This window comes from Anastrepha ludens, chromosome 2, assembly GCF_028408465.1.
Source record: "Anastrepha ludens isolate Willacy chromosome 2, idAnaLude1.1, whole genome shotgun sequence".
NCBI lineage: Eukaryota > Metazoa > Arthropoda > Insecta > Diptera > Tephritidae > Anastrepha > Anastrepha ludens.
Genome location: NC_071498.1, coordinates 146,943,586 through 146,955,165, shown reverse-complemented (window position 1 = coordinate 146,955,165; position 11,580 = coordinate 146,943,586). Strand labels below are relative to the sequence as shown.

The following is an 11,580-nucleotide window of genomic DNA, read 5'->3' as shown; positions in this document are numbered from 1 at the left end:
TATGCATACTTTTTACATTTCAAAGCCGGTTCCGACAGGGTGCGAGGAGATCATTAATTTATAAACTTCGACAGATGGGATTATCCAACAAAATAACAAATCTGATTGAAATTATCATATACTATACATATATTCGAATACGACAACAGCAGTTTGGACAGGAAAGGAAGTATCAGATTACTTTGAAACCGGTACAGGGGTGAAACAAGGTTGTCCGTTATCACCTTTGCTATTCACATTATAGCTGAATGATCTACATGACTGTTTGGTGGTCTACTGATTGATGGAATAACGCCGTCTTCTATATGCTGATGATATTGTTTTCTTGGCGGATAAACCTAATGTCATGCAATCTACGATTAAACAACTAGAAATATGTATATTGCGCTGAGTGGAACATGGAAGTAAGTTTAATGAAATCTGAGATGATGGTCTTTAGAAAAGGTGGTCAAGTAGCCAAGGCAGAAAAATGGCGGTACAAAGGCGAAGAAATAAAAGTGGTAGCAGAATATAAATATCTTGGTGTCATTCTGACATCCAAAACCTGTGCAAGCCAGAAATAATTCAGCAAAAGCTGGCACTAATTGTACATGAAGTAATTTCTTAGCTAAGCCATACATCTCATACAAAGCTAAATGGAAGCTGTTTCAAGCTGTTTGCAGAGCCCTACAAGCATACGCCACTCAAACCTGGGTTGTACGCTGTTCGAAGAAGTAAATTACCTGACTTCACCCCGAACTATGCAATAACGCTAGAAACTAACGTAGAAGATAGCTACTTATATTCGCTAGAACTGCACATGAAATACATTTGGAAAACTATCTATGAATACAACAGCATTAGACTTCCACACAACCTTTCATAGTGCATATTATGGTGACTTAGGTACGGAGTTCGGCCTAAAGCTTGGAGAAAATAAGGAGAATCCTACTTTAGAGAAGATATGCGGCTAGCGGACATAACAACAATATTTAAAGCAAGATGTGGTTTGTTAAAACTGAATGCAATAGCCTATGGAAAAGTGGTAAAAACTTACACACTATGCAACTCTTACGAAGAAGGAGATATGTATAATTTCTTAGGAAGGTGCCCTGTACTGAAGGAAATCAGACTGAGATACTTAAATGCAGAGAAGCTACACGACACTAAATGGCCAAAATTGGAAAACACTAACTGGTCTCATTGGTTAGGGAGAATGATATAAACATTTATACAGATGGCTCAAAACTAGATAACAGAGTCGGTGGAGGGGTTGACTCCGATAAACTCGGATTCAGCCAATCATTTCGCCTACCTGATCATTGCAGTGTATTTCAGGTAGAAGTCACTGCCATAAAATAGGGACTTACTTATAAAAACGAGAGTACAGGGTTTGATTGAAAAGTAATGAGCCTTCCCGTGCGGAGCGTCTGCCAAGCGATCAACCGAATCGGCTGGTGGGGGAACATGATCGTTGGACCTTCCCCTTCCACTAGAAACCGGTCCTAGTTCGCTGGCAACAGCGGTGCAGTCAACATTGCTCCGCACGTGAAAGCTGTTTTAAAAGTGTGTTAGGATTTTGCAGTGGCGAAAATGCAGCGACACGACAATACGCCGGCGCATACCGCCTTCCTCTGCACCTTTGTATTGGTCAAGATGGGGGTTCCGGTGCTTCCCCACCCTCTCTACAGCCCTGACCTGTCCCCTCCGGACTTCTTCTTGTTCTCGCGCCTGAAAAGAAAGCTGAAGGGGAGGCGTTTCGACTCCATCGAGGCGATACAAGAAACTGTGACAGCCGAATTGAACGCTATTCCGGCGGATGAGTTTAAAAAATGTTTCCTGCAGTAGAAGGACCGCTACCAGCGGTGTATTGACGCTCAAGGGTCCTATTTTGAAGAATATTAGTTGTATGAGCCAAAAGGTTTAATAAAACTGTTTAAAAAAATAAGGCTCATTACTTTTCAATCAAGCCCTGTATTTTATCCACCGTTGAGTAGTTTCTTCTAAAGCCAGCATTAAATTCAAGGAGCATGCTGATGTTTTCTATCCAGTTTGTCAGTCTTGCATTAATCAATCCCTTTTGCGATACAGTTCATAAAGGATATTCCCCAATAATTACTTGCTATATTTGCATTTCTTTTTTTAAAGATTGGGAAAACTGTTTTTTTAAATAGTGCAGCACACTATTAGAAATTAAAAACGAGGCGAAATGCTTAAATTTTACTTACCTAATTTGATTGTTTATACACACTTTTCAGTCTTCAACACATAATTTTAAATAATAATTTTTTCCGCTAATAATAATGCTTCGTTTATTACTTGACGCGTGCCGTTAGAAGTACCGCTAGAAGAGTGCATTGTATGCCTGTTCTTACTTGCCAAAAACTTATGATGGAATATAGTTGGCTTGGGCACTCCTATTATTTTGAACACGACTGTATGTATGTATGTACATATTTCTATATTTTATTTTACCAGAAATGTCTCGTTACGTGTCGTACGTACGTGTCCTAATATTTAAATGATTATTTTTACATTTTCATTTTATGCTTTATTAACAGAAAATCATTGCCAAGGTAAATCAAGGCGAAGTCATGCTTGGTTGCTGCAAATCAATGGCGAGCAATTTGCCTGCAACGAAAGCTTATAATGGTGCATTAACTAAATGGTGTTGAAATATGATTAGTTGCGCGTACTTTAAAAAATGTGCACCAAATGTGTGTATATACATACAGACATACACATATGTATGTATCGGCAAGCATTTATTCAAAAGTGGGTCATATTCGTGAATGCCATGAATTCTGTGTTACATAAAAGTCTGATATCTTTGTAAGCTGTTCGTAAATAATTATTTTAAGCGTTGCGCACTGTTATGAGTAAATGTTGCAACAGCATGTTGAGTGCAATTTGTGAACTTCAAACTATGACAAATTTTAGGGGCAAATTATATAAAGGGTTTTTTAATAGCAGATGTTATTTTGATATTCAAAGGAAAATACTATTTTTTAATATAAATGATCGGATGTTTATTTCATTATAAAGAGGAAGGCAAATGACAACGACGACCATGCTTACAGGACAGTACCCTTTTCATGAAATTTTCCATAATCAAATTGCAAAGTGGCTGCCCTATGTCCGCGATAGCCTCACGAATTCCATCTTTGAGGTCTTGAATTAACTCTGGGCTGTTGGCGTAGACCTTCTCTTTCACGTGGCCCCAAAAAAACAGTCACAAGGTGTTAAATCTCAAGATCTCGGCGGCTAATAGTGAAATTTTTGAAAATAAGCGTTGTCCAGATCAATACTATCCAATTCCGGCCATAAAAAATCGTTAAGCAACTCTCGATAGCGCAATCCATTCACCTGTAACACCTGTTATTGGAAAACCCATAGTAAAATTCCGAAGTGGATAGAAGTGAGAAACTTTCAATTGATTTGACAGGTTCTTTTAGTAAAGTCAAAGGGTACGAGGGTTGCCTTTTGTATTTTGGGCCTTTGTAACACTACGTGTAGTGAGCTTTAATCCAATATTTTAATCGGATATTATATTTTTAACTCTTAGTATAAACTTACAAAAATTATTTTTTTCAGTGAGCTGAAAGATGGAATTTACCCGCAAAAATACGAGCGTCGTTTTAACAGATCTTGAAAAAATAAAAACTACTCGAGGGGTTAGGAGTAGTCAGTATTTTCAAAAAAAATTTTTTTTTTCTTAAAGTATATCTTAAAAATATTGCGTGCAAATTAGAAGGGAATCCGACTCTTCGATGCTTTTCGAGTTATTCAACAATTAACAAATGGCCGGCGCGTAGAGGTAGAATGCTACGTAGACAACAGCAAATCGATATTTTGAAAGCTACTATGACGGCTGAAGAACTATAATATGGCCCAGGAGTAAATGACACAGTGTAAGTAATTAAATAATTCGTATTATTCTACATAAATCGATAGCAAAACTTTAAATGCGTTTTTCTCAAAACTATGTTTTTTAAATGGTGATCACTGTAAGTGATGGTAGATTTCAAAAAAGTGTATACTGCTTTTGAAAAACATAATAAACTCGTGCCTGATCGAGAGATTTTTTTTCAAAAATTTCGATTTTTTTAAACAATTTATTGTCGGTTTTTTTCTCGAAAATCTGGAAAATATGTCCTGAGGCCGCCATATTGTTAATTTTGGAAAAAAAGTTCAATCAGGCTCAAGATTATCTATTAATAAAACTAATTTCTCTTGTCCGATTGATTTTGGATGAATTTCCAAGGACTTGTGATGGTCACCACAAGGGACTTCTGATCAGATAAACAGCGACAACTTTTATAATTATAATTTTTTTTGAAATTTTGCTAAAGTCAAGTCGAAACATGATGTATTAATTGAATGTTTTTATTTTTTTTAAATAAAGCAATTGAATAGCAAAGAAAAATTATTGAAAATCAGTATCTGACTACCCCTAACTCCTTAATTGTTTGGGTAAAACTTTTTTATTATTTTTCGACATACTCTCCTTTTAGCCTTGAACACTTCGTCCAACTCTGTTCTTATTTGCTGATCCACGCCGCATAACAGGATTTGACCAAGTCTGAAAAAGATCCATTCATTTCTGCAATCACCTCCTCGTTTGAATAAAATAATTTTTTCGCCAACCATTTCTTCATTTCATTGTTCAATTGGGGAACAAATAGTAGTCCGAGGTATCCGAGGGAGCCAAGTTTGTAAAATAGAGAGGATGTGAAATGACTTCGAACCCTATTTCCAATAGTTTTGCCACCACACCTGCTGAGGCGTAAGCTGATGCGTTGTCGTAATGGAGAAGGAAAATTACTCGACTTCCTCGATTCAAACAAATGCCAAACACACAGAAATATCCCGATCTTCCCGAGACTTGGTGTGTCTTCTTCCAAGATATGCTTCTAACTAAACATAATCTCGATACGCGCTAGTAGTGCTATCTATCTGACTTTGCACGGGCTTTTCAAACGACCCTCGAATTCATGCGATGACTTATTACGATTTTCGACGTGGATTATCGATACAGGGCTGCCATTGATCAACTTACATCGACTTTGGGCATTAAAGCAGGACACTTGCCACTCAGGATTTTGAGACCACAATGCATTCAATATTGCATGAACATTTGGTTGTCAAGAATATTTCTTCTCGTTAGTTACCGCATAATTTGACGATTGCCCAAAAGAGGGCTCATGTTGATTGGTGTAAAGAAATGTGGCTCAAAGCACTTCTATGACATCGTAACAGATGACGAATCTTGGATCTATGCATATGAGGCGGAAAAAAAAAGCAATCGACAGAGTGGGTGTTCCGAGGCGAGCTTAATCCAACAAAAGTTGCACGCGGAAAAAACACCTCAAAGCAAATGGTCCCCTGTGTTTTCGGAAAATCTGGTCATGGAGAGAATTTTAGATCAGTCAATTCTGACTGGTGCATTACCTTTTGTTTGACAGAAGTTTTCGAAAAATTTCTTTTTCTCCCGAACAGCAAAAATAAAATGCGAGAAGCTGTTGAAGCCTTTAAACAGCTCGTTTATACCTCCAAAACTTCTGAGTGACAAAAGTGCTTTAAAAATTGGTTCAGAGGATTGTAAGAGTGTATTGACTGCCAAAGAGAATATTTTGAAAAATCATAAAACCAATTTCATTATTATTTTACAATTTTTTCTACATTGAGCGCTAAATATGTATAAAAGGCAACCCTCGAATTGAAGGTAATCATTGTACCGCGCATAAACTTTTGTATAACTTTTGGGTAAAGGTTTGTGCAACAGAACACAGAAATAAAATGCCTAGTTTACGTAGATTCAGTAGGAAATGGCATTGCATCCCGCTAATTTTCAATGAAAATTTACACCGTTGCCAGTGAAAGGCCAATAATAAAATAGAATACAATTTTGCAACAGTGCAACAAAGCGAAGCCGCACAGATAGAGGCACAAGAAGACGAGCCTATAGTATGAAAGCTGGCTACAAATATGGTGGAGCCAGACGTGGGTGAATAGAATTGGTCCTTTATGGATGCCGATCTGAGCCCTCCCGAAGTAATATAGAAAGTAGTAGTTTTTATTGTAAACAAAAATTCCTGATATTTCCGAGCTCTAGACCACCGGTACCCCTTAAGCCAATTTAGCGAAATAAATCATGCCTTCTTGGTTTCAAAAGCAGACTCATATATTTTGCACTCTCGAAATTGTAGAAGTCAAAAGCAGGTTAGCTGAACTATGCAATAAGCTTGAAATGTCTACTTTTAATGAGAACGAAATTGAATATTTGGAAAAATATGTACGATTAATGCAACCTAACCTAAGAGAAAAATATGTTCTTTGGTAATTTTAATCTGCTTTGGTGTCCATAAAAATAAAAATGCGACTTTTAGCTTCTGGAAACGTAAATTTTATATATATATAAATTATATAATTGGCGCTTAGCCCCTTTTTGGGTGTTTGGTCGAGCTCCTCCTCCTATTTGTGGCATACGTCTTGATATTGTTTCATTACAATTTTAAGCCGACTCCGAAGGGCAGGTATTTTTTATGAGGAGCTTTTTCATGGCAGAAATGCACTCGGAGGTTTGCCATTGCCTGCCGAGGGGCGACCACTATTAGAAAAAACGTTGTCTTCATTTTGATGTTTTACGGAAATTCGAACCTATGTTCTACGAATTCCAAATGGTAACCATCCACCAATCCATTCGGCTACGGCGGTAGCCGTAAAAGTATTCAGTAAATATTAATTCCAAATAAAAAAATGTATTTAACTTTGTGCAAATATTATTAAAGAAACATTCAAATACACAACTATTCGTTCACTTTTTATACAATATTTAATTTGACAAAGATGCCAACCTCTATGAATGTGATTAAATAGAAGCAGCTATCTTGTTGTTGTTGTACCAGCATAAGCATTCCCTATAAATACAAGTATTTATATATGGGGAATGCTGCTGAAGTGGCAGTCCTTGGCCGAATATAAATCCGGGTCGTTCCTTTAACGTAGAACCGACTGTCATGAGAACGAAGCCGCTGTCTTCTTAAGTGTTAGTTAACATAAGTTTGTGAATAGCGAAATCGTTAGTGAAAACGGCAAGTACTGTAGACAAAAACAACACTTGTCGAATCGTTAAAAATTAGAGAATCGCACTACCGATGTCTGAATTTATAAATATCGACTTAATATAAGATACTATCGAAAGCTGTCGTTGATTATCGATAACTTCAATCAACAGTAAAAGGCACAGTTGTTAATGTGGCAACGCCACAGTTGAACCAATTGACCAAATCAAGATTCGCCTTGATATATCCAACTGACATTTCGGAACTTCAAAATTGTGCATTTTAGCTTTTGGAATAGTGGCCATACAAAAACGTGCATAAAAACGTTTTTTATTTATAAAATCGCTGCACAAATCAATAAAAATTTATTCAGAGAACAGAGAAAATGGAACAGTGTTACAACCGCGGCTGTGGGCAAACCTTTGACCCAGAAAAAAATACTGACGGTAAATATTTAGCAAGAACATTCTGGAATACTATATGAAGCATAAGGTTTTTAAGTATATGTGCACATATTTATATACTCATAGAATCCTGCTGTCATCATCCTGGAGCGCCTTACTTTCATGACGCCTACAAAGGTTGGTCGTGTTGCAAAAAGAAATCTGTAGATTTTACCGAATTTTTGAGCATGAAAGGTTGCACGCTGTCAAAACATTCAAACATCAAACCACCCGAGCCAGAAAAGCCTCAAAAGAGCGATAAAAACGAGGTGATAGAAGTACGACCACCTATTAGGGAATCAATGCAACGCCCGCCAATTGAAACGCCAATGATTCCTGTGCAACCAACTGTCGCGCAGGCGGTGTTAGATGCAATAGATTCAATTCAAATACAACGCGATCGTTCTAGTGAAGACATTGCCTTAGCCAGTGGGTATGACATTACAACCACAAATTGTATGTTTCATGTTCATGTTGGTATGTTATATTTATTTAGCGCCATCCCAGTGGGCACTGCCTGTAAGAATAAAGGCTGCACGTACTCATATGACGGTACAACTGCCGACAATGGAGAGTGCGTTTACCATCCGGGTGTGCCAATCTTCCACGAAGGCATGAAGTACTGGTCCTGCTGCCAACGAAAAACTTCCGACTTTTCTGCATTTATGGCACAAAAGGGCTGTGCATGCGGTGAGCACAAATGGTTCAAAGAGGTAAACAGCTGCTAATAATATATAATAAATACACATAGGTATATACAAAACTTGGTTAAACTTTTTTGGTTTCAATTTTTCAGGAGGACGACAAGCAAGCAGTAAATTGTCGTTACGACTGGCATCAAACAGCCACCACCGTCAATGTGTCTATATATGCCAAAAAGTACCATTATAAATTAAGCAAGATTGAAGTGAGTCCAATACGCCTGCATGTGAATCTGGTATTTCCGGAACAGCAGGATGCACAATTCGATTTGGAATTAGAGTTACGTGGCGTAAGTTTATCATCACATATTTTGTGTGCCCTAACTCACAAACGCTAACTTGCAGATAATTGATGTGAGTAAAACTACGGCTCATATGTTTGGCACAAAAGTGGAGATAATTATGCCAAAGGCTGAACCTGGGTCATGGCCGAAACTAGATTTCCCACGCGAAAAGTTGCCACCCGTGCGCAAGCCAAATGAATCTAAAATTATTACTTCAAACCAGCGAAAAACATCCGATTCCGATGACGGTTTTAATCTGGATGACATTGAAACAGTAAACATGGGCGTTAGACTCGCCGAAATTAGTGACAATAAAAACAATTTGGACTAAAAGTCTTGCATGACTACAGGAATAGTTATAAAGTTTCTGAAAATCATGTTTATCAGACCAAGCTTTTGCTCTACTCATGTTGATCAACACGTTTTCCCAAAGTACTTTTTGCCACCCATTCAGACACCATTAACCATTTAATAAATGTATAAGCCAATGTATTTAACTCAACTGTTTAACTAAAATTATACAGAAAACACGACCATAAGGCATATCTCTCAGTTCTAAACTAATCATCATCGCCATCAGGCACCCAGTCTTCATCGTTGGAGTCGTCGTCATCATCTATCTCTAAATCGCCAATATCTTGAAATAGGGTCTCATCGATTTTGACATTCTCAATTGAATCGCCAGCTTCGAGCAAGAATTTGATATCGGACTCGTTCAGTGTAGTGTCACGAATGAACAATTCTTTGCCGGTTAATTTTTTGCAGTCATTATTTTTCTCGCGCTTCGCCGCTATGCCTGTGCTCTCCTCGAATTCTGACCGCCATTTTAGGAAGGACTCGACCGTTACACGTGTGCCCTCGAATTTTTTTCGCTCCATCTCTTCTGCTTCCAAAATTTTGCGAGCACGTTCTTCTTGCTCATGCAACTTATAATCATCCCAACGTTCATTCAACCATTCTTGTGTGCTGCTTACTAATGAGAATATCATTTCCATGCCAATATTTTCTTCAATACTTTTTTTGAGGTGCTCCAATAGTTTTTCTTCGTAAAGTTTTTCCACATTCTCAGTCTCTTCTATTGACACTTCAGGCGCTTCATCGGGATAAGTAGGTGTGTATGCAAATACCAGTTTGCACGCCATACCACTCGATTCCTCTTCGGCATTATATTCTTCTGTAGCAATGGTTATGCTGAATTTGTGAAAAGGTTCTGTCTCTAGCACTACAAAATAAAGCAATTTTCATGGTTAGCAATTACACCGCTCATCAGTACATGCAGCTACGAACCTTCCATTTCACTGTAGTATATAGATTCCAGCGCCTCGATTTCGTTCATTTGATCTTCTTTATAATTTCTGCTCATTTTGATGCTTTAAAGTATTTTTCGATAAAGGTATTAAATCTTAAATTAAATGCTTCACAAACAAAATTAAAAATATCTATACTGACGTTGCAACCATGGATAGCGCTATAGCTGTCAGCTGAGTATTTTGAGGTTAGATTCAAGGCGAATTTGTAGAAGGTGACTTTAGAAGAGCAACAAAGAGCATTTTTTAAGTCTTTGAAAAGTCAATGCGCTCTTTTGATATCTTTACGGTGTCAGTTAACTCCCACAACTTCACTTTTCAGCCATTCAAAACGATTTTGTGGATTTTTTGAGGTTTTCTGGTGCTACCGCCTCATTTGGACGACCACTGGGATGTGCATCATTGGTGACTCTACGACCACGCTTGAAGTCAACACACGCTTGAACACTTTTTTTCATCAAGAAAGAGTATAAAATTAAAACACGAAATTCTATTCGAATATCATGAAATTATAACAGCTGCCTTTTTAAGGTTAGTACCTACTTGAAAAGAGGTAAATGCAATAAAACTAGTGACATGTATCCGTTAGGCCCGGAACTTTTCGGCCGAAGTGTCATTTATTTGGTAAAATTGTCAAACTTAGTTAATAGGGGCCATAAGCAATTAAGTGCATTGCTCTTGTTGTTATTGCTCTACTGCTGCTACCTGTTCAATGAGCTTTGTATATATATATTATAAATATCACAACAGAAATCTATTTTTTAATTTGTTTTTTAAGTGAAGCAATGCATTTAAAAAAGTAAGGAAATGAAATTAATTTAACTTTTAAAAATGTTCACTGTGCTGAAATCGGGCGCAACTTCTGAATTTGATATAAAAAAACGCATCAAAAAGGTTACTAAGAATTTTCGCCTGTTTAACTTAAGGTGGACTCATTCAAACCTACCAGACTAGAATAATGATGCCAGATTATGATAAGCTCCCCTTGAGAATGATGGAATAAGAATAAAGAAGTACGAATTCATCGTGTCGTAAGCGACAATCCACAGCTTCAGCATAAAAACGCAAACACTCATTTCCTTCTATTCCTTTATGTCCTGGTATTCAATAAATAGTGACCGCTAGTTCATCCATTTTGAATCTGTACTGTTGAAAACATTCTGAGTAGAGACATAATTGCTTCAATAGCCGCTTGGCTCTCCATGGAAATGTTTGTCCGAGTATTAAGAGGAGTTAATTCAGCTGCTTTTGTTGTGGCATAGATTTCAGCTTGAAATATACTACAGTAATTAGGGAGCCTGAAAGACTATTTGAGATCAAATTGCGGACAAAAAACAGCCGCCATTTTGGGCACATCTGTAAGGAAAATGTTGGAACTCGTTGCACTAGCGTTTCATAGTGGCGAAGTGTTAGTCAATACACCCCTGTCTCGATAGTCTACGTCGAAACTCGGAATGAATAATCACACGAAAATATTTGTGAGTTTATTTCCTTTTTTGAGAGAGATACAATTTTTCAACTCACTGAAAAAAGATTAAATTAAGACTGTAAGTAAAAAAAATGTATACCTAATTCTCTTTTTACGCAATAGATACGTTCCCAAAAAATTCGTGTTAAAAGAGAATTAGGTGAAAACAATATGAAAAAATTCTTTTTAGAATGCACTTAAGAATTTATTTCGTGCTTACACATTTTGATTTATTGAATAAATTCTAAGAAATATTAAAAAATTATTAAACGGTGAGAGGAACAGCTACCGACTCTATGAGACTTTTCCTGGGACTAATTTAAACGCTTAGTGC

General features: G+C 37.2%; 2 protein-coding genes across 2 annotated transcripts; one reads left to right on the top strand and one right to left on the bottom strand.

Moving 5' to 3' along the window:
• The first annotated feature begins 7,266 nt into the window (after nucleotides 1–7,266).
• Nucleotides 7,267–8,968, top strand: LOC128855534 (cysteine and histidine-rich domain-containing protein morgana). The gene is made up of 5 exons (XM_054090509.1): nucleotides 7,267–7,489; nucleotides 7,574–7,919; nucleotides 7,983–8,199; nucleotides 8,283–8,477; nucleotides 8,533–8,968. Exons 1-5 carry the CDS (start codon nucleotides 7,429–7,431, stop codon nucleotides 8,800–8,802), a joined length of 1,089 nt encoding a protein of 362 aa, XP_053946484.1. The 5' UTR covers nucleotides 7,267–7,428; the 3' UTR covers nucleotides 8,803–8,968.
• Nucleotides 8,939–9,952, bottom strand: LOC128855535 (RWD domain-containing protein 1). The gene is made up of 2 exons (XM_054090510.1): nucleotides 9,759–9,952; nucleotides 8,939–9,693 (listed from the first exon to the last, which is right to left on the bottom strand). Exons 1-2 carry the CDS (start codon nucleotides 9,832–9,834, stop codon nucleotides 9,032–9,034), a joined length of 738 nt encoding a protein of 245 aa, XP_053946485.1. The 5' UTR covers nucleotides 9,835–9,952; the 3' UTR covers nucleotides 8,939–9,031.
• Between the last annotated feature and the right edge of the window lie 1,628 nt (nucleotides 9,953–11,580).